We start from the raw sequence: 27265 nt of genomic DNA, 5'->3' as shown, positions 1-27265 counted from the left end.
GCTTCCAGAGGCCGAGACCCTGCGCATCAGAGGTGGGTGAGGACGCCCGCTGAGCCTGTGCGGGCCTCCCTCCTTCCTGACCAAGGCCCTGGGGGCCCCGGGGGCTCCTTGCTGAGACCTCGCGGGACGCTTGTGCCCCCTTCTCACGCCCGCCCCCCACCCCCCCACCCTCCACCCCACGTGGCTCTCAACCACCGACTTGGCCCCGCCTCCTGCTCCCACGGTGGCCAACTCCAGGCCCCGCCCCTGCAAGCGCAAGCCCCGCCCATCTCCTACCACGGCCCCGCCCACGTCCTCCAATGGCTCCTCCCCGCCCCTGCCACAGCCCCGCCCATATCACCCCAGGGCTCCGCCCCCTGTCCGCCCGGGCCCGTTAGCCGGCGCCGGGCCGCCGGCCGAGCCTTCACGGAGGCCGCCACCATGGTTCGGGCCCGGCCGGGTGAACGCGGGCCCCGCAGCCCGGGCGCCGCCGCGCCGCCCCCGCCCCCACGCCGCTGTGCCCGCGCTCTGGCGCTGCTCGGGGCCCTGCTGGCCGCCGCCGCAGCCGCCGCTGCTGCCCGCGTCTTTGCCCGCGTCTCCGAGGCCCAGGCGGCCGCGCGGCAGGTCAGGCCGGCCGGGCGGGAGGGGACCCGGGCGCGCTGGGGCACCGGGCGGGCGGTGGCTGCAGAAGGCGGGAAAGAAAGGAAAAGGGGGACCCAGGGCCGGGAGACTTGGAGGGTTGCTGGGAGGCGGCGGAGACTGGTCTGGACTGGACAGACCTGCGGGGGCAGCTGCCGCGGACAAAGGCGGGGGTGAGGCCGGGCCGCAGGGCCTCGAGGGGACCCCGAGGCGGAGGGCGAGGCCGGGCCGCAGGGCCTCGAGGGCACCCGGAGGCGGGGGGGGGGGGTGAGGCCGGGCCGCAGGGCCTCGAGGGGACGTGGCAGAGGCACTGGGACCAGGCCCATGGGAGGGGGCCGGAGGGCTCCGGGCCCATCAGAGCTGCCTTCGATCGGGGCTGGGAGCGTGGGGGACCCAGGAAGAGGGTGGCAGGAGCGGCCGGGCGGGAAGTCACAGCCTGTGGCTGCCCCTGGTGCGGAGCCCAGCCCCTTGTCCCTCCAGGAATCCGCGCTGAGGGCCCTGGGGACCGAGGGCCTCTTTCTCTTCTCCTCACTGGACACGGACCAGGATCTGTACATCAGCCCCGAGGAGTTCAAACCCATCGCAGAGAAGCTCACAGGTAGCAGAGAGGCTGGGGACAAGCGGGGAGGCGTGGACGCTGCACTGGACAGCCACTGGCCCCCTCCCCCTCACAGCTGTGGCTTCTGTCTGCTCCATACCCCTGACAAAGTTAAGAGGTTGAAATATTTTTTTTTTTTTGCCAGTCCTGAGGGCTTGCCTTAGGTAAATAATACTTTTTTTTAAATTTTCAGTCATGGGCCTTGAACCCTGGTCCTGAGCACTGTCCCTGAGTTTTTTGTTCAAGGCTAGGTCTCTACCCCTTTGAACCACAGTACCCCTTCTGGTTTTCTCATTAATGGAAGATAAGAGTTTCACAGGGACTTTCCTGCCTAGGCTGGCTTTGAACTATGATCCTCAGATCTTAGCCTACTGAATAGGATTACACATCCACCCAGCTGGAATAATTCTTCTTATTTTAAAACCAAAGGGTGAGGGCAGACAGGTTCAGTCTATAACCTCAGCTACTTAGGAGACAGAGATCCAGATCACAGATCCTACCCCAGCAAACTTTTTACCCACCCTAGCAAAAAGTTGAGACTGTCTCTCAACAAAAAAGCTGAGCATGGGGCTAGGAGTTTGGCCTAGTGGTAGAGTGCTTACCTAGCATGCAGGAAGACCTAGGTTTGATTCTTGGTACCACATATGTAGAAAAAGCTGAAAATGGTGCTATGGCTCAAGTGGTAGAGCTCTAGCCTTGAGAAAGCCCAAGTACAGTGCTCAGACCCTGAGTTCAAGCCCCAGGACTGGCCAAAAAACAAAAAAAGCTGAGCACCTGTTATCCTAGCTTAGAAGAAAGGCAGACGTAGTAGAATTAAGGACCAGACTTATGCAGGTACAAGATACTACCTAAAAAATAAAGCAAAAAGAGCTTGAGGCATGGCTCAGGTGCTAAAGCTCCTGCCTAGCAAGTGTCAGGCCTTGAGTTCAAATCCTAGTACTACACACACACACACACACACACAACAGTTCCTGACACAAGGTTTTGATGGCTCCCATTCAGTAAGTCTGAGGTGGGTTCTGGACAGCTGTGCTCTGAAGAGGGGACCTGTGTGCTTCTATACCTGGCAGAGAGCAGCCGCCATGGCTCAGGGCCACCTGAGGCTAGGAACCCTCTCCACCCCGGGAAGCAGCCAGAGGTGTCCGTTAGCCATCACTTTGAAAGGCGACGTTTTTCTTTCTCCCTCCACACCTAGCTGTGTGATCCTGGGGGAGCAATGTCACCTCTCCGAACCTCCACTTCCTCACTTGTAAAATGCCTCCTGGGCCGGTGTGACAGTGCCGTGCCATACCCAGGAGAAGCATGTTTCCTTCGTCTTGGATATCCTGGGGGAAGCCAGGCCTGGAGCCCAAGGCAGGATGTCTCCAGCCATCTGTGTCCTATAGGGTCTACTCCTGCAGCCAGCTATGAGGATGAAGAGCTGCCCACTGACCCTGATGAGGAGACGCTCACCATAGAGGCCCATTTCCAGCCTCTGCTTCCAGAGACCATGACAAAGAGCAAAGATGGATTCCTAGGGGTGAGTCCATATGTGGCCCCTTTCCCCTCCTTCCTCTATCAGCTGCCCTCTGTGTGCCCATTGTGTGTGATTTGGGCCGGCTGGGCAGGTTCCCAGTCTGATGGGAGAGCTGGAGAGACGCATGAGTCCCCTCTTCAAGATGGGCAGTCTAGGTGGGCTTCCTGGAAGAAGGGGTATCCGGTGGATCGTATTCCTGGGGCTGGAGGAAAGAGCAAGTGAGGAGAGGTTTGGTGCTGGTTTGCAGTAGTTCTCCTCCACACTCCAGGCTTCTAGCAGATGCCAGCTGCCTGGCAGGTGCTCTGGTGAGCTGCAGGCAGCAGTTCTCAACCCAAGGTACCGGACAGAGGAGGGAGGAGCGCCTCCTCCACAGGGGCCCTGTGACCAGTGTGAAAGGTCCAGGGCTATCCACTGCCCACCTGTTGTCCTGCCCGCCTCGGCCATCCTACCACCTGACTTTGCCTTTGCTCTGCAGCTGCAAGACACCATGGCAGGCTGTGAAATGAGCTGCTGTCATTAGTGTGTCTCCACTGGCAGCAGGGGTAGCCCAGGGGTAGCTGGGGACACACAGGCCAGTCTCAGTGTGGAGGGGTGAGGGTGGAGGAGGCAGCCCAGAGGATGCTGGGAGAGGAAGGGGCAGGGTGCAGCTGCTGCCAGAAGACAGGGCAGGGGAAGTGGGTGATTGGGCAGCTGTCTGGTGACCCGGGAATGTGGGCTGCTTGCCCAGAGAAGGACTGCAGGAGGAAGCGTATCTGGTGGGGACAGGGCGACGCCAGTGTGGTGTAGCCATGGTGAGGCTCCTGGGAGGTGGGCGAGGGAGGGAGGGTTCCAGTGAATGGATAGAAATTCAGTCTGACTTCCCTGGAAATGTCTGGTCCCCAGTGTGGTGGGAGAACAGGAGAGACGTATGAGCACTCCCAAGTCCAGTGGCCCTTCTGCTGGCAGCAGGCTGGGTTGGGCAGCCTGTGAACAGGACCAGTGGATGGATAAGCTCGGCCTGGCCCTGCCCCTCCAGCCTGCCTGCTAAACCACAGAGGGCAGGGGCCGGCTCTCTACACACCTTCTACACACCTTCCCGTTTCCCCCTCCAATGTAAGGCGGGGGAGGGGCCTGCTACCCCATGGGGACTGAGCTCCTCCAGGGCACAGGACCGGCCATCCTGGCACCCCTCTCCCCCATTCCGCACTCCAGGGCTGCTCTCTCCTGCCCCTGAGCTCAGGCAGTGGAAGCAGGCTAGGGAAGGGCTTTGTCCAGATGTGTGGCAGGAAAGTGACACAGAGGGGGGACCCTCTGACACGGCCTTCCTTCCCCTTCCCGCGGGTCTCCTCCTGCAGCAACTGTACGCATTTCACCTGAAAGATGGCCCCCCTCCATGTCAGCCTAGCCCCACGCGCAGACTGATGTGGTTAGGATTGTTGGGGGTCAGGGAGCAGAAAGCAGGCCTGATGGAGGATGAGGCTGCCTAGAACTGAGCAGAGGCCAGTGTGAGCCCTGAAACTCCACACCCGGTCAGGTCGCAGGCAGCCTCCTCTGTTCCCACACTCCCTGCCGTTGCCTGGCCTGGGCCCGGGGCAGGCAGCTGGGGCAGGGTTTCCCAGCGGGACCACTGGTGAGCCAAACCTCTCTGTCCAAAATGTCAGGCACCTCTCCAGGCTCCCTGGGCCTAGGGTCTGGCTAGGATTCTGGGGAGACCCCACGGAGGACAAGACCCCCACAGCTAAGGCCATCGCTGCCCAGAGCCTTGTCTTCCCTGCCCCAGGTCTCCCGCTTTGCCCTGTCGGGCCTCCGCAACTGGACCACAGCAGCCTTGCCAAGGGCAGTGTTCGCTGCCCGCCACTTCCGGCCCTTCCTTCCCCCAAGAGGCCAGGCGCTGGGCGAGCCCTGGTGGATCATCCCCAGTGAGCTGAGCGTCTTCACCGGCTACCTGTCCAACAACCGCTTCTACCCGCCGGCCCCCAAGGGCAAGGAGGTGAGAGCCAGGCCGCCCCGTGCCAGGCCTGCCTGCCGCCCCCAGGCCTACCCCCAGCCCCGGCAGACCCCGCCTGAGCCTCCCCTGCTGTCCCCGGGCAGGTCATCATCCACCGGCTGCTGAGCATGTTCCACCCCAGGCCCTTCGTGAAGACCCGCTTTGCCCCTCAGGGCGCTGTGGCCTGCCTGACCGCCACCAGCCACTCCTACTACACCGTGGTGTTCCGGTGAGTGGCCGCCCGATGGTGCAGCGCCTGCTCAGCCTCCGGGTCCCCCTCACCCCGTGAGCACAGGCTCTGCACCTCAGTTTCCCCATCTGTGGATCAGGTGTCCTTCCTGGGGCAGGCGAGGATTCCATGAGGACTGCCCCAAGCTCGCCTGGCCTGAGGCTGGCGGCCATGGTCATGTCCACACAGAGGACCCTGGTCACACACACACCCGGCAGAAATGGGGGGCTCCAGTCAGGGGCAGGGCGAAGCTCCCCAGAAGGACAGCACGTGACCAGCCTCGAAGGAGGGCAACATCTGGAGGCCTTGTGCTTTTGCCCCACGCCTCTTCTCTTCCCCAGTCCTCTCCCCCAGGGAGTCGATCTGGCCCAGGCTCCAGGCTTTTGGGGAGAAGTGGGGAGCTCCAGCTTAGTGGACTCTGTTCCCCACAGGATCCACGCCGAGTTCCAGCTCAGCGAGCCTCCCGACTTCCCCTTCTGGTTCTCACCAGGCCAGTTCACCGGTCACATCATCCTCTCCAAAGATGCCACCCATGTCCGTGACTTCCGGCTCTTTGTGCCAAATCACAGGTGCATCCAAGCTCCGAGGGCTCAGAAGCAAAGCCTAGAGCCACTCGGCTTCCTGCAAGGGCGCTGCCAGGAGGCTGTGTGAGGCAGGCTGAGGGTGACACTGTCACCTGGCCAGCACCTCCCAGTCGCTCACTGGGCTTACAACACAGAAAGAAGCCACCAGGCCCTCCCAAAGGCAGGCCTCTGGCCTTCCTGACAGACCCTGACAGACCCACACCACAGCAGCTTCTGCCACCAACAGAAGAACCTGCTAGTTCCTCCTAGAGGAAATGACACCAGGCAGAGCCCCAGAGGAGGAGAAAGTCCAGGCAGAAGGAGTGGGGATTGCTTCTCTCCCTCCTCGAGAGGCAGAGCAGAGACACAGCCAGAGGGAGGCTGAGGATGCACAGCTTTGCCCCACTTCCCCAGCAAGGACCACCTGCTTCCTTGGGCTTAGCCCACCCAGGACGGAGGCTGACGTCCACAGCAGCACACCCCCTCCAACCCAAGGTTGATGCGCTGGATGACAGGGAGGGGCATGTGACCAGCATTACCATGCCACCGAGGTGTCACACCCCAAAAGACACCTGCTTTGCGGCTGAGCAGAGTGGGTTGGCGGTCTGTCCTGGGGCTCCCTCTTGTGGCAAATCTTCAGATTACACTGACCAGGCCAGACTTCTGCTTCCTACCCAAGGCCCAGTTCTGCCTCACACCCCGGGGCCTGCCTGAAGCAATGACCACCTCTCTGCTTTGAAGGAGGAGGTTTGGTCACAGGCAGTACACAAGCCTAGCCTTCCAGACTGGCCCAGTGGCTGTGTTGTACTGCCATCTGAAGCCTTGAGCTCTTCCTCTGCAAAGTGGGACGGTTGCTGGGGCTAAGATGGCTTTGACCCATGGCCCTGTTGCTGACATGGCTCTGCCCTGGCTGTCCCCAGATCCCTGAATGTGGACATGGAGTGGCTGTACGGGGCCAGTGAGAGCAGCAGCATGGAGGTGGACATTGGCTACATCCCCCAGGTGACAACAGGCAGCCCACTCGGGCCCCACGCTCCCTGCCTCCCCAGAGCGGTGGAGCTATCCCTCACTGCTGATCCCACGCAGATGGAGCTGGAGGCCACGGGCCCCTCTGTGCCCTCTGTGATCCTGGATGAAGATGGGAACCAGATCCACAGCCGCCCGCCCTCTGGGGAGCCGCTCCAGTTTGTGTTTGAGGAGATCCAGTGGCAGCAGGAGCTGAGCTGGGAGGAAGCCGCCCAGCGCCTGGAGGTGGCCATGTACCCCTTCAAGAAGGTGAGCCTGGGCAGGGACAGAGGCCTGGGCTCATGTGGGGCCAGCCAGCGCGATGGCAGCCTCCCTTTTGCACCCAAGCCTCAAGGAAGCTCAGCCATACTGCTTCTGACACACACACACACACACTCCCCCCATGGGTGCCGACATGCATGTATAAACATGCACTGCACACAGCCCTGGACAGAGCCTCAGTAACGTTACTCCATCCCGGCTTGGCCGTAGGTCACCTACCTGCCATTCACCGAGGCCTTTGACAGAGCCAAGGCCAAGAACAAGCTGGTGCACTCGATCCTGCTATGGGGGGCCCTGGACGACCAGTCCTGCTGAGGTGAGGGGAACCAGGTACAGCAGCTGAGACCCCATTGCTGCCACGAGAGACTCAGGCCACACCTCCAGGGACGCCAGTGAGACTGGGGGCCTCTATGCTGAGCCCAGAGGAAAGTGCCAGAAGAAAGGCCCTGCCTTGTGGGTGGAACACTTAGCCTTCTCGTTCCTGAATCTGTTTTCTCAACAATGAAAGGGTTGTGAAAATGAGGGTGAAAGCGCATTGGACTCAAGGCCACAGGCTCTGCCCATGCCCCCAACTCAAAACCCAGCAGGATGCGGGAAGCAGAGTTCTTTGAGAATCCATGGTTGGCACAAAGTTGAGTAGAACAATGCCCCTGTCTGGATCAGTCATTCCACAGGCTGTGCTGTGTCGTGGTATTCCACTGTCACATTCCTATAACCCCAGCAACTTGAGAGGTAGAGATGGGAGAATTGTACTTCAAGGCTAGCTTCAGGAAAAAAAAATTTAAAAATTAGCAAAACCCTATCTTAAAGGAAAAGCTGAGAGCCAGGCGTGGTGGCTCATGCCTGTAATCCTAGCTACTCAGGAGGCTGAAACCTGAGGATTGTAGTTCAAAGCCAGCCCAGGCACTAAAGTCAGTGACTCTTATCTCCAATTAACCACCAGAAAACGTAAGTGGTACTGTGGCTCAAGGGATAAGGTGGTAATTTGATCTGAAGAGCTCAGGGACAGCTCCCAGACCCAGAGTTCAAATCCCACAACTGACAAAAAGAAAAAAAAAGAGCTGAGACTAGAGGCATGGCTCAAGTAGTAGAATTCAAACCATAATACTACCAAAAAGAAAAGAGAGAAAGAAAAAGAGAGGGAGAGGGGAAGGGAAGGACAAACCAGATGCCGTGGCACATGCCTATAATCCCAGCTACTCGGGAAGCAAAGATGGAAAGATCATAATCTGACGTCAGCCCAGGTAAAAGAAAAGAAACACTTGTGGTTGGAATGAGCGGGAAGAGGTGGAGTCCTCCCTCACCTCACCCTGGCTGGACCTCCTCTCACAGGCTCCGGGCGGACTCTCCGGGAGACCGTCCTGGAAAGTCCGCCCATCCTTGCCCTGCTCAACGAGAGCTTCATCAGCACCTGGTCCCTGGTGAAGGAGCTGGAGGACCTGCAGGCGAGTAGCTGGCCGAGCCCCCTGGGACCCCTGGACGGTGCTGGGGCTGGGGTGTCACAGGTGTCCCTGCTGTCCCCACAGAGCAATCAGGAGAGCCCGTCCCACCGGCAGCTAGCTGGCCTTCACCTGGAGAAGTATAGCTTCCCCGTGGAGATGATGATCTGCCTGCCCAATGGCACCGTGGTAGGCTCCGTGGGCGCTAGCGTGTGGTGGGGGAGGGGGAAGCAGCTCGCTGCACAGCTGGCTGGCAGAACCCTCAGGTGCCCATTGCACAGACACGGAATGAGGCCAGGAAGGTTTGAGAAGTTGGTGGGTGACGGTTCGTGCAGTTTTTTTTTGTTTTTTTTTTTGCCAGTCCTGGGCTTGAGCTCAGGGCCTGAGCACTGTCCTTGGACTTTCTCAAGGCTAGAGCTCTACCACTTGAGCCTCAGCACCACTTCCGGCTTTTTGCTATGTATGTGGGGTATCGAGGAGTCGAACTGGGTCTTAGTGCATGCTAAGGCAAGCACTCTACCACTAGGCCAAACTCCCAGCCATGTTCGTGCAATTTTGAAGTGAGTTCTACCCCTGAGCCTTGGCATCTAGAGCTCTGGTCAAAGCTGCTCCTACTTTGGGCCGAGGGTGGCTTGTATGGGGCTTGGGCTGTAGGACAGGAGATGGCATGGGCGGGGGAAGGGGGCGGTTGTCCCCTGAGAGCTGGGGAAGGGGTGGAGGAGGCATCTGCTGGCCCAGGCTCAGGCTGAGTGGGGGCTGGAGGAGCTGGGGATGCAGGGAGAGGAGTGGGGGATGTCTATGCATTCTCACTTGTTGGTGGAATGGTTGTTCACTCCCTCCCTCACTTGTTCACTTATTTCTGAGCATCTACTCTGTGCCAGGATCTTTGCAGAAAGGTGAAGTCAGGGCTCTGAGCATTAGGCGTCGTGGTACATACCTGTAACCCCAATACTAAGGAGGCTCATACAGGAGCATCCGAAGATCTAGACCTTGGCTTTATACAGAGAAAAAACCAAAGCAAACAAAAAATGTCATTGCTCACCAGCCAGGCATGGTGGCTCACGCCTGTAATCCTAGCTACTCAGGAGGCTGAGATCTAAGGATCAAGGTTCAAAGCCAGCCCGGGCACAAAAGGACCTGAGACTTTTTTTTTTTTTCCAGTCCTGGGCCTGAGCACTGTCCTTGGGCTTTCTCAAGGCCAGAGCTCCACCACTTGAACCTCAGCAACACTTGTGGCTTTTTTCTATGTATGTGGGACCGAGGAATTGAACCTGGGTCTTTGTGCATGCTAGGCAAGCACTCTACCACTAGGCCAAACTCCCAATCCGGACCTGAGACTCTATCTCCAGTTAACCTCTAGAAAATGGAAAGTGGGGCTTGGCTCAAGGGTAGGGTTGCAGCCTTGAGCTAAAGAGCTCAGGGACAACACTCAGGCTGAGTATAAGCCCCACGACCCACCAAAAAAAAAAGTGTGACTGCTCTTAAGTGCTCTGTGGCTGGGGTAAGACCAGACCACAGAAGGCTGGGCATTTTGATAGACTGAGGGTGGAGTTGAGGGGTCACAGGAGCAGAGGCGGTGGCAGGGTAGAGGAAGCAGCCAGGCTCAGTTTGGGGAAGGTTCTGTGATCACAGACTGCCTGCCCTCACCAGGAGAGGACAGGGCCAGGGCCAGGGCCGCAGCTTCCTCACCCACCTTCTTCCAGGTCCACCACATCAACGCCAACCATTTCCTGGACATTACCTCCATGAGGCCTGAAGACATAGAGAACAACATCTTCAGCTTCTCGTCCACCTTTGAGGACCCATCCACAGCCACCTACATGCAGTTTCTCAAGGAGGGCCTGCGGCGTGGCCTGCCCTTCCTCCAGTCCTAGCGGCCCTGGGTCCCTGCACAGCCAGGGCAGGCGGGGAGAGCTGGGGACCAGCCTGTCGGGGCCAGAGCCAGCTACCCTCAGCCCACAACGGCTCCAGACGCTCCTCCCCCCTAGGCTGCCTGGTAGGGCCTGGGCCTGTCACTGCCCCCGGGAAGATGAGCCACGATCGCCACCATCACCACCAGCCCAGCCCTAACCACCTGGCTCCAGAGGCTGTTGGAACCCCTCAACCCACGCCCTGGGGTCACCTCCCTGGCTCTCACCATCCAGTCACATGGTCCAAGCCTTTGCTGGTAGAGAGCAGGGAAGAGGGGGCTAGAGGAAGAGAGCCCTGCCTGCTGCCTCTCCCCCCTCCCAGAGGACCCAAGGGAGCGCTGGCCAGAGGTGCCAGGCCGCCACAGCACTCCCATCCCACACGCTGCCTCCGTGCCTGCTGTCCCCAGCTCGGGTCACTTTGCTGGAGACAGCCCTCTGGAGCCACATGCAGAGTCCCGCATGGAAGCCGCAGGCCGGCAGTGCCCAGAGCACCCAGCAGACGGATGCCAGGGCGGCGGGGCCTGGCAGGGCCGGGGACTGTGGTGTGACATAGGAAAACCCCTAAGGGCCCCCCGGACCAGACCACCCTAGTACAGGGTCCTGGCTGGACTGCAGGAGCTGCTGCCCTGCTCAGTCCCCACTCCCTAGAAACAGCAGCCTCCAGCAGGTGGCCACTCCTGGGACCTTGGTCCACATCCTGGGCCACTGACCAGGGCCAGTCCTTTTTACACATGCAGAAGTGTTTTTACGTGAACTTTCTCAGTTTGTAGGTATTTTTTTACAGTCCACGTGCTGAAGAGAGGAGAGCCACGGCTTCCCGCGCCAGCTCCATGATGGCTGGGTCTGAAAGCCTGTGCAGGTCCAGCTTGATGCCTTCGCAGCTGCGCACAGGGGAGTGTTCCTCTCCTCTTCCTCTTCCGGCTTTTTAAAAGCAGCCCTCCAGAAACCAGTTACCCTTCCCGGCAGAGGAGGAGGCAGGCAGACTCCCTTAGGTCCTCAGGCCCAGGGCAGGAGGCCCCCAGCGAGGAGAAGGAGGAGCAATGTCCTCGTCCTCACTTCTCCCTCCACACCTGTGCGGGACGCCACTTCCTGCCTTCCAGGAAGAAATGAAGGTCTCAGAGGCAAGGGCTGGAGTGAGATGCAAACCCGCCTGCCCCTGAGAGGCTGTCCTGGTTTGGGCGTTTCTTTCTTCCTGCCTGTTTTCCTCAAGTTGGAAGTGTTTCCAGTCATCCTGTCTGTGGTCTTCACATCAAGTAGGCCACAGAACTCTGCCGGGTGCTGCCCGGAGAGGTGACAATGCCCACACCTCACATCTTGTCCCCTGAACCTCAGCAGCCACCTGGCCTCTGGGCCCCTGCTCGGAGAGCCTGCTGCTCAGGATTCCACTCAAGAGTGGCTTGGGCCGTGTGGAAAGTGCCACTTGCTGTGCTTTCTGGATCTCTATTCCATGACTGCCCACCCTTGGCTGAGGACCTGCGCTGCCCTCCTGCCAGCCCTCTGCCAACATGTTCTGTAATGAAACTGGCAAGTAGAGGACTCCATGTCTTTCCTCCAGGCTGTGGTGTCCTAGCGTTGACTCCTGTTGGCACTGGCTAGGGAGAGTGGTGGGGCAGATCTGAGCCGAATGCCTCTGGAGATTATCTTGTCAACAGAGGGCTTGAGTAACTTTCCTGAAATAAATCTGTGATAAGCCCAATGGTAGAACTTACTATTTTGAGAATTGGGTGCTCTTGCACTGAGAATAATCCTAAAGTTAAAACCAGTGGCTCTGAAGCAGAGCCTGAGACAAGTATTAGGTGATGGGGCTCTGGGGGAGGGGAAGTGGAGTACACTTGAGAAAAGACCTGGAAGAGAAGGGTTGCAGCAAAACAGAGCAAGGGAAAATGCTGAGCAGAGACAGTCTCAAAACCCAGCCTTGGGGGGCCAGGAGTTTGGCCTAGTGGTAGAGTGCTTGCCTAGCATGTACAAAGACCTGGGTTCGATTCTTTGGTACCACATACATAGAAAAAAGCCAGAAGTAGTGCCGTGGCTCAAGTGGTAGAGCTCTAGCCTTGGGAAAGCCCAAGGACAGTGCTCAGGCCCTGAGCCCAAGCCCAGGACTGGCAAAAAAAAAAAACCCTACTTTGGCCTGATCCATGGTGAAAGGTTCTGGAGCAACCAACCTTTCCCACCTCATACCAGTCTATCATTGATTGGTCTGGAGTGGTAAAGAAAATGCCCAGCTAAGAGTTTAGTCCCTGCAGGACTCAGAGTAGGGTACCAAAACAGTATCAGTGCTTTGGGCAGGCACAGGAGACTCGTACAATTGATTGGCCATTGCCTAGCACAGGAAAGTAATGATTAAGGCATATTCTGCCATCATAGAAATAGGGAGGACCTGGAAATCAGCATGGCTGGGATGGATGACCTGGCCTCCAAATCTCTGGCCTGGAACAGTTGCATGACTTGTGGGGCTCACTACAAAACAGTCCAGTACAAAATGCAAGTTCAGTAAAATGCCCTATGTTACACTCAAGGCTAGGTACAATGGTGCATGCCTATAAGCACAGCTACTCAGGAAAACTCTAGAAACAAAGCTAAAGCAAAAAGCTGGGAATATGGCCCACGTGGAAGAGCACTTTTTTTTTTTTTGTCAGTCATGGGGCTTGAGCTCTGGTCCTGGGTGCTGCCCCTGAGCTCTCTACCATTTGAGCCACAGCACCACTTCTAGTTTTCTGGTGGTTAATTGGAGATAAGGTCTCACAGACAGGCTCAGGAAATACAGGCAATACAAAGCCATGAGACTTTTATCTCCAATTAATTATTAGAAAATGGGAAGTGGGGCTATGGCTCAAGGGTAGGGTGGTAGCCTTGAGCTGAAGAGCGCAGGGACAGCACCCAGGCCAGAGTTCAAGCTCCAAGACAAAAAGTCTCACAGATTTTTGTGCCCAGGCTGGCTTTAAACCGTGATCCTCAGAGCTCAGCTTTCTTAGTAGCTAGGATTACAGGTGTGAGCCATCGTGGAAGAGCACTTGTCTAGCAAGTTCTGAGTTCAAATCCTTACACTGTGGGCTGAGAATTTGGCCTAGTGGTAACAGTGCTTGCCTAGCATGCACGAAGACTGGGGTTCAATTCTTCGGTACCATATACATAGAAAAGTCAGAAGTGGTGCTGTGGCTCAAGTGGTAGAGCACTAGCCTTAGGAAAGCCCAAGGACAGTGCTCTCCCCAAGACTGGCAAAAAGAAAGAAAAAAAAATCCTTACGCTGCTCACCAAAGAGAAATGATAGTTATGTAGTACATAATAATAATTTGGGCAGGATGGGCAGTGTATATGATGGAGGTTCCTAAGATTATAACTGAGCTGAAAATTTTCCGTTACCTAGTACTTTTACTGAACAAATACCATTGTGTTATAATTGCCATATTCAGTACAGAAATATGCTGGACAACGCAACAATGAGATATACCACTTCACCTAGCTCACCTAGGTCTCAGTCTGCTGCATGATAGTCCTGTAACAATGGAATCACCCCAAAGCATGTTTCTCAGTGTACCCGTTACCAAGTGACACACAACTGGCTTCCAGAGGGCCAGGAGAGCAGGAAAGCAGTATGGGGTTGTTCTGGGCGTGGGGCCCATTGTGACTGCACAGGCTGTTCACCCACGAGCCAGCCTGTGCTTGGCAGATAGGGATCCAAGTTCTGAAGACCGGGGAATTCCAGCTTGAGAGGAGCAAAGCCAGATCTGGCCACAGAGCCAGGTACTGAGGGCAGAGGAGGCGGCCTCAGGTCCTAGATGCCACGGAGATTGGGACAGTGAGGGGTTGAGGACCAAGGGAGGTGGGCATGTGAGTCTGGAAGGAATGTGGGTCTTATAGTGCCATCAATCGAATCCACACACTAATTGACACTGTGGAGGTGTGGGAGAGAGACAGACAATGGAGGCTAAAATAGAAGAAAGCCACAAAGCCCTGGAGGACAGGAGTCAAAAGCAAAAGAGGCCTTCTGTCCATTAAAAAAATGTTTTTAGGGGGGGCCGGGAGTTTGGCCTAGTGGTTAAAAGTGCTTGCCTAGCATGCATGAAGACCCGGGTTCGATTCCTCGGTACCACATACATAGAAAAAAGCCGGAAGTGGTGCTGAGGCTCAAGTGGTAGAGCTCCAGCCTTGAGAAAGTCCAAGGACAGTGCTCAGGCCCTGAGCTCAAGCCCAGGACTGGCAAAAAAAAAAAAAAAAAATGTTTTTAGTAATTTACTTATTCATTTGCGTGGTTCTCTGTTGGACATGCTAGGGACGGAGCTCAAGGATTTGTGCTCATTTTTGCTAGAGATTTTCCCAGCACTTTGGCCTGGCCTGTGAGGGGAGCCTGGGCAAGGCCGGCGAGGTAAGCGCGGGGTGGGGAGGTCTGCAGACGCGGGGACAGCAGGCGCGGCGCGTTAGGGTCCTGGCAGAAACACAGGCTTCGGCTTTCCACACGCCGGTGGGACTGAACGCGAGGAACAAAGACGCGGAGGGGGCAAGCGGCGGGACGCGACCGGCCGGCCCCCGGGAATCTCCACGCACCGACGCCAGGGGGAGTGGCCCGGCGCCGGAGCCCCGCCCTCGGGACTCGCCACGCCCCCGGGCAGCCCCGCCCCCTCTGGAGCGCTCGCAGTCACGCAGCTGCAAGGGATCGTTTCCGGGGCTGGGGGGGCGGATCAGCGGAAGTGAGGGCGCGCGAGGCCGGGCCGTCCGCGGTGGTGGGAGGGGCCGTGAGGTGAGTGCCGGAGCCCGAGTCTGAGGTGAGGAAGGTCTGGGGGCCGCTCGTGCGGCCGGCCGTGAGCCGAACCCCGCGGGTCCTGCTCCACGCGAGTTCTCGCTGGAGCCGCTGCTGTCCGCCTCACTCGGCCAGAGGGAAACGGAGTCCTGGCCGGGCGGCTGCAGTCCCGCGTCCCGCAGCGAGCGGGTCCGGTCTGCTCACGCCTGCTGCGCCCCCGCGGCCCTGGCGCCCTCCTGTGCTCGCGGGCCTCGGCCCGTGGGGCAGGAGAGGAGGACCGACGTTGGCCCGGAGCGGCCGCCGCGGGCGAGGCCTGGCTGGGGCGGTCAGAGCCGCTGGCGCGGACCCGCGGGGCGGGGCCTGGCCGCGAAGTTGGTGCTCGCCCACGGGGGTGCGGGTGCTCGCGGCCCCGCCGGGCCCACGCAGAGGCGGCCCGGCGTTTCCCGCTTTGCGCTGTTGGGTGCGAGCAGGGCTCCAGCGCTGGGGCCGATGGCGGGGCAGCGCCGCACAGGGGAGGGGGGCCCGCCGCGGTCCACGCTGGGGGCAGCCGAGCCGTCTCGGTTTTATCCTGTCGGTTGTGTCGAGGAGTAGGGTTGTAACTAGGCGCAGGGTTTGGCAGTGGATCCGCGGTGTTTGAGCCTCTGGGGGTGAGGCGTGGCCACAAGACTAACGGGAAGCGCAGCAGCACTGTTAAGTGAACCTGCGAGGGCACTTGGAAGGGAAAAAGGCTTGAAGGGAAGTGTGAAGATGGAGACAGCAGAATCGGACAGATGAGGCCCTTTAGTGCCAACTCCTCTCCTAAAAGAGAGGAAACTGTCTAGAGAAGTCTCCAGAAAGATCTGCCTTCACCCAAGACCATGTCCGTTCAGATCAGGTTGCCTACCTTCTACGTGTCCTGGGTCCCCTGTGCTGGACCCGTGCTGGCGCTCCTTCCCTCCCCAGCTTCTCTGAACTCACCTGGACACCTGCCTAGTAGGCCTCTCAGTTACAGGTGGTAATAATGAGCCTTCCTTAGAAAATGTTCACTCCCCGTCTTCCTGCTGGACTGTGAATTCCTTGAGAGCATGTTCAGCATAAGGCCTGGCAGGAGTGGCTGTTCCTGGTATTTGACGGACAGGAGAATCTGTGAGTTCACTGATTCCATTTCATCACCATGCAAGGTGAAGGATGCAGTCAAAAGGGATGCCACTTATTTGTGTCATGCTTTAAAGTCCATCTAGTTCCTTAAAATCTCCCATTTCACTAACCTTTAGCCTTAAGTGGCAGCTTGGGAGTGTGGCCTAGTGGTAACGTGCTTGCCCCTAGCATGCACGAAGCCCTGGATTCAATTCCTTGGTACCACATACTCAGAACTAGCCAGAGGTGATGCTGTGGCTCAAGTAGTAGAGTGCTAGCCTTGAGAAAGCTCAAGAATAATACCCAAGCTCCAGGACTGGCAAAGAAAGAAAGGGAAGAAGTTTAAATGACTTGCTTTCTGGCTAGCCAGAAATTGTGCCTGGGGTACATGACTCAATATTAGAGTGTTTCTTAATATACGTGAAGTCTCGAGTTTAATCTCTCCTTTCTCCCCCACTCCTTCCAGAGAAAAGAAAGTTGTCTCTCCTCAGTAGCTCAGTAGACAGATTAACACAGGCTGGCTGTTGCTCTTCCTCTACCACCTTGCTGATTGATACATGCTGGCTTTCATATAATCAAGCACTCCGCTTGGATGGCACCTTCACTTGGCTCTCCCAGGAGCTTTGTAGTTATCAGACAGTTCTGTTTGAATCCTTTGAAGCTTTGACTCAAGAAATTTTGTGGCCCAAAATGGTTCCCTGGCTTGGTCAAGTTCTCTCAGCAAGTCTCCAACACAACTTTTAAGGGTCTAGATTTGGCAAAGGTCACCTCTTGGGCTGGTTTTTCTCTCCTTCCAGACATCAGCCATTAATTACGGCTCTGTCAGGCCTTGTTTTGTGGTGCTTTTGTGGTAGCCATTGAGTTCCTATTGGGGGGATTATTTCACAGGAAAGGAAATCTGACTGTCCTCAACATGGCCTGATATGAAGGAGTCACACCTCCCGCCCCCTCAAGCTGCCCAGTGGCTGCCTTGTCATTCAAGTGCAGGAACTGGCTGAAATGTCGGGGATGGAAACGAATGTGGTAAGAGGTATTCCCGAGGTGGGGACAGGGGAAGGGAAGCACTGAGTCTATACGAGACTCCAATTAATTCATTTTACCTGGAAGTCTGGGCCTGGATCACCCACCTCCTACCCTAGGGAACAGCTTACTATGATCTTGGGGATACCTCAGGAGTCACTGCATTTCTACCTTTCTGTGCAGAGGGATGGGAGTCCTCCCTTCTCTGGGACCTCCCATATTTACTGCCTTAGTAGCAGCCAGTTTCCCTTTGCTGGCCAAAGGTTAGTAACTAGAAACCCTGTCCTTCCCCATAATGGAGACTTGACTCCCAGGTGGTGCCTCGTCTCTAGGCACAGGGAATTCAGTCTCCCTGCTAGAGAGGAGAGAATAGGGACAGTGGCTGGACTGTCACCCAGGTTGTGATTGTCTGTTCCAGACTATCCCTATCTGGCAGAACAAGCCTCACGGGGCTGCTCGAAGTGTCGTGAGAAGAATTGGAACCAATCTGCCCCTGAAGCCATGTCCCCGGGCATCCTTTGAGGTGAGTACACTGCAAGAGCAGGGGAAGTAGAGGCTCAGAGTATGGGAGCACAGTGCCACTTCGTGCCCCAGACCTCTTGGCATTTGCTAATGCAGCCTGCTTTCCTGTCACCTTTTCATTTTGTAAGGAATGTTTAGTGGGTATTTTAGATCCTGGTCACTGTGCCTTCCTGACTGCCCATAAATAGATGACAATGGACTTCTAATGTGTTCATAAGTTATTAATCTTACAGCTTATCTTTGTTGCCTCTGTTGCCTCAAGATTTCATAAGTCTCCAGCAATCCAGTTTATCAGAGCAAGTCACAGGTCTGTGAAGAACCAAATCTTTTTAGATTTTGTCTGTGCTCTGAGGTGTTTCTCTACAGCCTGGCAAGTTCCCACATAGGACACTAATTGCCGTGACTCCAGTGGATCTCCTTTTCCCATGAGACCTATGACTTGGCCACTTTTGAATGTTTCTCTGAGGCCTCCTCAAGTCTCCAGCTCTTCCAGCTGGCCAAATCTTGCACTTTGTTATCGGGCTAATTCAATCTTCTGTGTCTAGGAAGGCGAATCTGTAGCATCCACTCTGTAGTACTAGTCTTGCCTGACCTTCTGAGACCCTTTTCTATAGTAGAAAGCTGAGTAGGCTCTGAGGCTTCCATCCAGGAACACATGGTAAGGCACCAGCTCCGGGCTAGTTTGGCGTACGAGTTTGAGAAGCTGAGCCATAATTATTTCTGCTTTGTATCCACAAAGAAGAGACAGAAATACCCACATGAAAAGATGTGAGCCCAGAGAGAAACAAATTGTCAGGGTTAGTATTAGCGTCAGCTATGGGTTGGAAGTGTGCAAGTAGGAGCCATCTCATGACTCAGATTGCCAGAATCACCAACACAGTTCAACAGGATGTGGCCCTAGGTGCCTCAGAAGCATCAGGAGTTGGCAGTGTGACTGTGGAGGCTGCCCCAACATCTGTGCCCTGTCCGGTCTATTGGCCACGTTACTGGGCAAGCACAGACACAGGCTCCATCAAAACAGAAGTATACACGATAGTATTAACTGTAGCAGCTTATATTACTTGAGTACATACTATTTGTCAGGCACTGCTTAAGTACTTAACTTTGTAAATTCATTTAATTTGCCAAGAACATTGAAAGCAAATTGAAACTTCCCTTGAATGGCCCATTTTAGTAGTAGTTACTGGTATCAGTAGAAGTATTCCATGTGATCTTGGAATGTCACACTTAACTTCTAGGAGAGTTTCAGGTTCCTTGCTAAAAATAGGAGCTGGCTGGGCACTGGTTACTCACCTAGCTACTCAGGAGGCCGAAGTCTGAGGACTGTGCTTTGAAGCTAGCCTAGGCAGGAAAGTCCAACCTGGAAGTAGCAGGGTGGCTCAAGTGGCAGAGCACCAACCTTGAACAAAAAACCGAGAGTGTGAGAACCCCAGTTTAAGGCCTAGTAACGCAACTTAATAAAATTAGGAAAAATCAACTCCAGACCCACCTACCCATCTGCAGTGGAAGCATTTGCATTTATATTTGGTGTTTTATAATCCCCAAATTTCTGTTGTAAATTAAATCACCTTAAATATTTAAGGAAATTTTAATTTTAAACATTTAACAACCATTAATTTATGAAGAGCGGGGGCCAGGAGTTTGGCCTAGTGGTAGAGTGCTTGCCTAGCATGCATGAAGACACACACACATAGAAAAAAGTCAAAAATGGTGTTGTGGCTCAAGTGGTAGAACTGTAGCCTTGAGAAGGTCCAAGGACACTGCTCAGGCCCCGAGTTCAAGCCCCAGAACTGGAAAAAAATTATGAAGAGTAAAGAAAAATTACCTATAATTAGTTGTTCTGATACATGAATGTCAGTATAGTTTGTTTTTCTAGGTGGATTTTGGAGGCGGGGGGATGTCATGGGGCTTGAACTCTGGCCTGGGTGCTGTCCCTGAGCTCTTCAGCTCAAGGCTACTGCCCTACCCTTGAGCCATAGCCCCATTTCCCATTTTCTAGTGATTAATTGAAGATAAGAGTCTCACCTTTGTATTGCCCGGGCTGGCAATACAATCCTCAGATCTCAGCCTCCTAAATAGCTAGGATTACAGGTGTGAGCCACCGTGCAGGCTTAGGTGCATTTTTTTTAAAAGTGTATGTGTGTGGGGAGTGGGGGGACTAGAGAATCCACTAAGAAATACTGTTCACATGTGTGGATATGTCATTGGAACCCCACATCCTCATAACTAATGTGAGCCCTGCGCCAGAGCCTTATACCTGCAATTCCTGTCTGGTTTGTGTAAGGTTCACAGAAAAGACACCACCATGTGGTTCAGGCAGAAAAGGGTTTATTGGGGCTAGCCTAGATGAGGTGGAAGCATGCACAGAGAGGAGAGAGGGAGGAGAGACAGACAGACAGACAGGAAGACAAAGAAGACTACAAACATGTGTTTTTTGTTTTTGTTTTTACTTTAATCACAGCAGTCATGATTGAATCCTAATGTTTCTTTTAACTTGGTATTACTTAACTCAGCCTCTGTTTCTTGGTGGTTGTTCATTTTACTTGAGGGGACTATTTTAAGAATTCCTATCCTAAGTTGGTTTTGTATAATTTGTAACTTCTATTTATTTAAATGTGAATATTCAAACGATCTGATTTGCCTAAAACAATAGTCCTAGTAACCCAGTTAGCTATAATGTTCAGTTTCTAGCACAAAACAACAAAGACCCAATTATTTATAAAAGTATAAAGAGTGAGTCAGGAGAAATCTCCTATCAAGCTGTTGATCTTTTTTTTTTTTTTTTTTGCCAGTCCTGGGGCTTAAACTCAGGGCCTGGGCACTGTCCTTGGACATTTTTTGCTCAAGGCTAGCACTCTGCCACTTGAGCCATATTGCCACTTCTGGCTTTTTCTGTGTATGTGGTACCGAGGAATGGATTGGAGGGCTTCGTGCATGCCAGGTGAGCACTCTACCACTAGGTTATGCTCCCTTCAAGAACTTTTGTACCTACTCTAGGAAGCCTTCCTGACATGCAGCGTGCACTAGTTGCCCTTGTAGGGAGGAATCTGACTGGCTTATCATGTCCTGTTGCTATTTGCTGTTAAATTCTGCTTTCTCCACAGACCCTGCCCAATATTTCTGACCTGTGTTTGAGAGATGTGCCCCCAGTCCCTACTCTGGCTGACATTGCCTGGATTGCTGCAGATGAAGAGGAGACGTATGCCCGTGTCAGGTAGCTTGTTATAGAACAGGGAACCTTTCCTGGAAGTATCAGGCAGGCATTGAGGAGGGTGCTTGTGAGAGGCTATGGTCAATAGAACAAGAGTTTGTGGGCTCAACAGTCAAGCAGAACTTATGGGGTGAAGGGATTTCAGGAGAGATATACTGGCCAGTTGTTTGTCATGGACCTATTTGTTTTCCCTGGTCTAGGAGTGATACACGACCCCTGCGACACACCTGGAAGCCCAGCCCTCTGATTGTTATGCAGCGCAATGCCTCCGTGCCCAACCTGCGTGGATCTGAGGAGAGGCTTCTGGCCCTGAAGAAGCCAGCCCTGCCAGCCCTAAGCCGCAGCAGTGAGCTGCAGGATGAGCTGAGCCACTTGCGCAGCCAGATCGCCAAGATAGTGGCAGCAGATGCAGGTAGAATGCCTTGACTAGGATTATTAGATTCTGAGCAGGAGAGGGGTAAATAACACTGATTCAGCTGGCTAGTCTGGAGATGATTTCCAGTAGTCATTCTAGGCTAAACAGTTTGATTAGAAACAAAGACCTACAACTCTACAAGCAGATTTCCTCTTAGTCACAAAGTCACATAGAGCAGCTTTACTTTTAGGTAGTAGGCATTCCTCACCATCACAAGACTTTTCTTTTTCTTTCCTTTTTTTTTTTTTGCCAGTCCCAGGGCTTGAACTCAGGGCTTGAACTTGAGCTTCTTTTGCTCAAGGCGAGTACTCTACTACTTGATCTTAATGGCTGCTTTTGGCTTTTTTCTGTTTGTATGGTACTGAGGAATCAAACCCAGGGCTCCATGCATTCTAGGAAAGCATTCTACCATTAAGCCATATTCTCAGCCCTATACCTTCTTTTTCTTTTTCTTTTTAGTGATTTATTTATATTTTTCCCACTCCTGGGCTTGAGCTCAGGGCCTGAGTACTGTCCTTGGACTTTCTCAAGGCTAGAGCTCTACCACTTGAGCCTCAGCACCACTTCTGGCTTTTTTTTTTCCCTATGTATGTGTTTCCTATGTATGTGGAGGATTTGAACCCGGGTCTTCATGCATGCTAGGCAAGCACTTTAGCCACTAGGCCAAACTCCCGGCCCCCCATACCTTCTTTTCCTTGTCCTTTCATCCAGAGAGTGGCTGCCTGCCCTTAAAGCAGAACCACTGAAAAGGTTGAACCTGTTTTAACCAGAGGCATAGACACTCAACAGACTGTCTCTAGTTGCTCAGTGGCCCACGGATGGAGTTTCAAAACCTTGTCAGCTGGCAGAGCAGCACATAAAATCATAATGTTTCCTTTGAATTTTTTTTTTTTCTGGTGGGTCATGAGGCTTGAACTTAGCCTGGGTGCTGTCCCTGAGCTCTTCAGATCAGAGCTACTGCCCTTCCCTTGAGCCAAGCCCCACTTCCAGTTTTCTAGAGGTTAGAGAAGAGTCTAGGTCCCTTTGTGCCGGGCTGGCTTTGAACCTTGATCCTCAGATCTCAGCCTCCTGAGTAGCTAGGATTACAGGCATGAGCCACACACCCCACCTTGTTTCCTTTGAATTCTTCATGTATTTATCTGGTAGCTTTACAGAGGGATTACACTTAAATTTTCCATTTCTTGCCTTTTTTTGGTCACCCAGGAGACAAGCAAAATGTTTTTAGGAAACTTAGAAATTCACTTGCCTCGTAAGTGCAACGTCTTGGGCTCGATCCCCAGTACCAAAAACAAAATATCAACTCAGAAATCAAGAAAATTGTCTCCATTAAAAATTTGGATCAATCACCACTCTAGATTGCCCAGAATACTAGCTCACAGCAAGATTTAAAGAAGCAGAGTCAAATTATGATCCTAGTTAGAGAAAAGAACAGGGACAGGCCTTGCCTGCCACTATTGGTTTAGTTTAAGAGAGGGCTGTCGCTCCACAGTCCATGTGGAAAGGACACTTTTAGGAGCTAAGGTTTTATGGGATGGGTTTTTCTGCACTCCTGAATACTGTTAGAGCCCAGTGCATCTCCCTCTTCAAGCACCTGAGTGGGGAGGAGAATGGTGGGGCTTATAATACCACCCTAGTCTCTCAGAATACTATGGTCAGCTTAAGAGGGTATGTTCTGTAGACAGTACTTGTGGGAAGACAACATCACTGCTGTATTGTAGCCCCAAAGTCCATTCATGCCTCTTGTTTTCTCTTTCAGCTTCGGCTTCATTAACGCCAGATTTCTTATCTCCAGGAAGTTCAAATGTCTCTTCTCCCCTACCTTGTTTTGGCTCCTCATTCCACTCTACAACTTCCTTTGTCATTAGTGACATCACCGAGGAGACTGAGGCAGAGGTCCCTGAGCTTCCATCAGTCCCACTTTGTTCTGCCAGCCCTGAATGTTGTAAAACAGAACACAAAGCTACCTGCAGCTCATCTGAAGAGGATGACTGCATCTCTTTGTCCAAAGCCAGCAGCTTTGCAGACATGATGGGTATTCTGAAGGACTTTCATCGGATAAAACAAAGTCAAGATCTGTAAGTATTTGATATGGAGTTTTGGTGTTTTAGTTGTCTTCACTCAATGATCTAATACAATGTACTTAAGTTTTCAGTAGTAACCACATTACTTCATTCACAAAGCTTGCTAACTTCCTGATTACTAGTACCTGGGGCCCAGTGTGAGAAAACAGCAATACTTTACGTTTGTTAAGTCACCCCAACCAAATGGGTATTTTACAAGCAGGCTCATCTAATCCAATTTCTGTCTTTAAGTGACTTCACTACCTCAGGTTTTTGTACTGTTAGTACTAGTATCTCCATACCCCATGCTTCCAAGTTAGGGGGTTGTATGACATGTTTTGGTATTCCAAATTGGCAAACTTTTTTGTGTGTGTGTGTGGGGGGGGGGGGGGTCATGGGGCTTGAACTCTGCTCTGGGCCTGGACGCTGTCCCTGACTGAGCTCTTCAGCTCAGGGTTACCACTCTACCCCTTGAGACTCAGACCAACTTCTCATTTTCTAGTGGCTAATTAGAGGTAAGAGTCTCACATTTTTTAGTGCCCAGGCTGGCTTTGAACCATGGTCCTCAGATCTCAGTCTCCTGAGTAGGTAGGACTTTTAAGCATGAGCCACCGCGCCCAGCTGATAAACTTTTTTTGCTGGGAGATTTTCATAAAGTTGATTTTAGCTTTAAAATCAGTTCTCAATTAGAGAACAAGATTTTTGGAATTTGTAGACAGAAGCCCATCAGAACTGCTCAGGTTAAAAAAAAAATAACTGGGCACGGTGGCTCACACCTATAATTGGGAATTGGGGCTATGGCTCCTGGAGTAGGGTGGTAGCCTTGAGCTGAAGTGCTCAGGGACAAGCGCCCAGGCTCAGAGTTCAAGCCCCATGACCCACCAAAAAAAAAAAAAAAAAAGACTCTTGTGTGCACACACCTAGTTCCCACTGCTGACACACAAAAAAATACACACATGCACACACACACACACACCCCACATGAAATCTACGAAGCATATCCTCAAGGAGTAGAGCACTAGCTGATTTTAATCTAAGGGAATTTGGGAGATCTGGAACTATAGCAAGTCCACCTTCTACCTCCCTAGAGAAACATTGCTGAGAGTTGCCACTCTGTGTTTTCCCAGGTATAGTCTAAGCAGCTGCCTAGTTTACCAGAGGAGTTTGTTCATTCCAAGGTTTCTGGGCATTTCTGTCTTGAGATCCAAACCTTGATAGCCAGTGGCTAAGCAGCACAGCTATGCGCAGAAATCCAAGAGAATGTGTTTTGAGGACTTGGAGGGAGGGAGGTCTCTCTCCTGAGCTGATGAAGCTCCCCTTTGAGCATAGGTTTATCATCTTTGTTTATTGGATCCCTGTGTGTTCCTGTTTTCCCCTGATAACTAGATATGGCCAACCCCCATGCTGCTTCCTGGTAGTGGTCCTCTTTAGACTCACTCTTACCTTACTTACCTGGCTAAGCCAAGCTAGTCGTGCTGAACACATTCCCAAACTCAGCTACTGCTTCATTTTCTTTGGTTACAGTGCTTTATAGATTGACCCTAAATTTCTTAAGTATGTCTTGACCCAAACTAGACCCAATACTTACTGTCAAACCCCTCCTCCCATTTATGTCCTTGGAGCTTTTCTCCCTTACAATTGGATGAACTGGGTCTATGACTAGAAATGTAAACCAAAGTAAATACCTTTTTATTTTCTAGAATACTAAGACGTTGATCTTTCTATTCCACCCAAACAGTAAAAACATCTTTTATTTTTCCTTATTTTTATTTTTTGCCAGTTCTAGGACTTGAACTCAAGGCCTGGGCACTGTCCCTGAGCTTCTTTTGCTCAACTTCTTGAGCTACAGTGCCACTTCTGGCCTTTTCTGTTTATGTGATACTGAGGAATCAAACCCAGAGCTTCGTGCCTATTAGGAAAGCACTCTACCACTATGCCACATTCCCAGTCCTGTGTATGTGTTAAATTCAGGGTATCTAGGAGCCTCTTTTATGATATTTCAGATAATTTGAGTCTACCCCAATCTAGATTGGTTTTGTTTCCAGTGTTCTGATGTGCGTGCGTGCGTGCGTGCATGTGTGTGTGTGCGTGCATGCTAGTACTGGGCTTGAGCCTATGGCCTCAGACTTTGCTTGTCTTTTTCACTTACAGCTAGTACTTGAGCTACACCTCAGTTCCAGCTTTTGTGTTTGTGTGTGTACGTGCATACCAATCATAAGGCTTAAACTGTGGGCCTAGGTGCTGTCCCTGAGCTTTTGTGCTCAGAGCTTGCACCCTCCTTCCGTCTTTGTTGTTGTTGAGATCTGTGCTTAATCTGTGTTTTGAGTACCTAGAGCACACACGTATCCCATGCTGTGTAGGGGACTAAGTTGGGAGGATCCCAGTTTTACCTACCTAGGGCACTGTCCAGGACAGAGCAAGTACTTCCTATTACAGCTATGGTTGTATCTCTAGGTCTCGGAGTTTAATGAAGGAGGAAGACCCTGCCGTGCTTATCTCTGAGGTCTTAAGGAGGAAGTTTGCTCTGAAGGAAGAAGATATCAGTAGAAAAGGAAACTGACAGCACCCTGCTCTGCAAAACTGTCTCATGCTCCTGAAATTCCTTCAATAGCTGCCTTCCTCATCGCAGAGGATTCTGCCACTCAGAAATCTTCTGCAACCGTCTTGCTGAAAAGCTAGAACTTGGACTGAAAGAAGAGTTGGATTGAGTGCATTTCACACTTCAACCTTAGCAGAGCTAGGTTTGAACTGAGACAGTATTACAGGTAGTTGTGGAGGGTGGAGGGTGTATGTCTAAGGGGTGAAGTCAAAGTTTCTTGCTTTTCCTTGCCTTTGTGTGAAAATAGTTCGTAAATGAATGACTTTACTTCACTGCATTAGATCCACTGACTGGTCTCGACAGACCCCAGCACAGCTGTCACTCACTCTCAGCTGCTTCTTTGCAGCAGAGCAGGGCTGAGGGGAAGGGGCTCTAAGTCTATGTACTTGTTCACAGGGCTGGGATGATCTTATGCTGATCCCTCATCAATCTACATCAATGCCCCCAGATCACCCTTTCCCTGTCTAGACGCAGAGGTCAGGCCCCTGGACCAGCCAATACTTGGGCTGCAACTTAGAGGTCTGGAATATTTTTTTCTTAAGTATATTTTATAATACTGTACAACCAAATCTACCCTCTAAGGCGCTGGGCCCTCATCAGTTCTACTTATTGGAGACCTTTCCCATGGACTTTAGCTTAAGTCTAGCAGGAAAAGAGAAACAGGAAGGAATAAGCATTCCATCCCTCCTCCAGGCCCGTGATTGACAGTTCCCTTGGGTGGGTCTAAGGTTGGACCTACTGCATCATGCATGACTCAGTTGCCCTTGGGGCCCTTTCTCTATAGTATGTATACTGTGTGTGTTTGGGTTGAAGCACTACCTGACTTTAAATGAAGGATTTAGAGAAATAGTGGGTTTGTTTTTTGTTTTTTTTTTTGGGGGGGTATCCCTGAGTTGTAAATACCCATACCCATTTAGGACTGGAAAATTCCCATTGTTTTAAAGATATGGGAGAACTCAAAACAGGCTCTTGACTTCCCCTTTTATCTCATAAAGTCCTGCCCTTTAAAAAGAAAAAGTGTCCCTAAGGTTTTTGTTTTTTCCCTTTCCAAAGATGTGTGCCCCAGTAGTTACATGTGATAATGTGTCCCCTAGAGGCTGTTCATGTGTCAGGTATCACAGCTAGAGTCTGAGGAACTGTCAACTTATGGGTGAACACAGAGCAATAAATTACTTGTCATCCAACTGAATCCACGGCAATGGTAGAGCATATATCATTAAAAAGTTGATTTTTTTTTTTTTTTTTTTTTTTGCCAGTCCTGGGCCTTGAGCTCAGGGCCTGAGCACTGTCCTTGGACTTTCTCAAGGCTAGAGCTCTACCACTTGACCCACAGCACCACATCCAGCTTTTTTTCTATGCATGTAGTACCAAGGACTCGAACCCATGTCTTCATGCATGCTAGGCAAGCACTCTTACCACTAGGCCAAATTCCTGGCCCCTAAAAGGTTGACTTTTTTTTTT

At 52.8% G+C, this 27265-nt stretch overlaps 2 protein-coding genes across 5 annotated transcripts; both read left to right on the top strand.

Moving 5' to 3' along the window:
• The first annotated feature begins 360 nt into the window (after positions 1–360).
• Selenon (selenoprotein N) lies at positions 361–11822 on the top strand. The gene is made up of 12 exons (XM_090335529.1): positions 361–603; positions 1099–1216; positions 2602–2735; positions 4492–4701; positions 4803–4927; positions 5359–5496; positions 6411–6492; positions 6577–6765; positions 6988–7093; positions 8110–8222; positions 8304–8405; positions 9920–11822. The coding sequence occupies exons 1-12, from the start codon at positions 421–423 to the stop codon at positions 10088–10090; spliced, it is 1671 nt and encodes a 556-aa protein (XP_090191655.1). The 5' UTR covers positions 361–420; the 3' UTR covers positions 10091–11822.
• A 1971-nt stretch (positions 11823–13793) lies between these two features.
• On the top strand, positions 13794–26821 carry Mtfr1l (mitochondrial fission regulator 1 like). 4 transcript variants are annotated; one of them, XM_090335527.1, is made up of 7 exons: positions 13794–13867; positions 16866–17000; positions 17416–17520; positions 20624–20733; positions 20931–21142; positions 22902–23220; positions 25660–26821. In XM_090335527.1, the coding sequence occupies exons 2-7, from the start codon at positions 16977–16979 to the stop codon at positions 25763–25765; spliced, it is 876 nt and encodes a 291-aa protein (XP_090191653.1). In that variant the 5' UTR covers positions 13794–13867; positions 16866–16976; the 3' UTR covers positions 25766–26821. The 4 variants fall into 4 exon arrangements, with proteins under 4 accessions (XP_090191653.1, XP_090191652.1, XP_090191654.1 ...); XM_090335526.1 differs by lacking the exon at positions 13794–13867 and adding an exon at positions 14780–14861; XM_090335528.1 differs by lacking the exon at positions 13794–13867 and adding an exon at positions 14826–14886 and having other exon boundaries at positions 17434–17520.
• Positions 26822–27265: the final 444 nt, after the last annotated feature.

Source organism: Megascapheus bottae, chromosome 6 (assembly GCF_031878675.1).
Source record: "Megascapheus bottae isolate mThoBot1 chromosome 6, mThoBot2.hap1, whole genome shotgun sequence".
Classification (NCBI taxonomy): Eukaryota; Metazoa; Chordata; class Mammalia; order Rodentia; family Geomyidae; genus Megascapheus; species Megascapheus bottae.
Note: the sequence above shows the minus strand (reverse complement) of the source record. Positions and strands in the feature narration are given on the sequence as shown.

Coding starts and splice junctions, on each gene's coding strand:
- Mtfr1l (XM_090335527.1), top strand. CDS start 16,977: ATGTCGGGGATGGAAACGAATGTG. Junction 20,734..20,930: donor GAGACGTATGCCCGTGTCAG/GTAGCTTGTTAT, acceptor TCCCTGGTCTAG/GAGTGATACACGACCCCTGC. Junction 21,143..22,901: donor GATAGTGGCAGCAGATGCAG/GTAGAATGCCTT, acceptor TTTCTCTTTCAG/CTTCGGCTTCATTAACGCCA.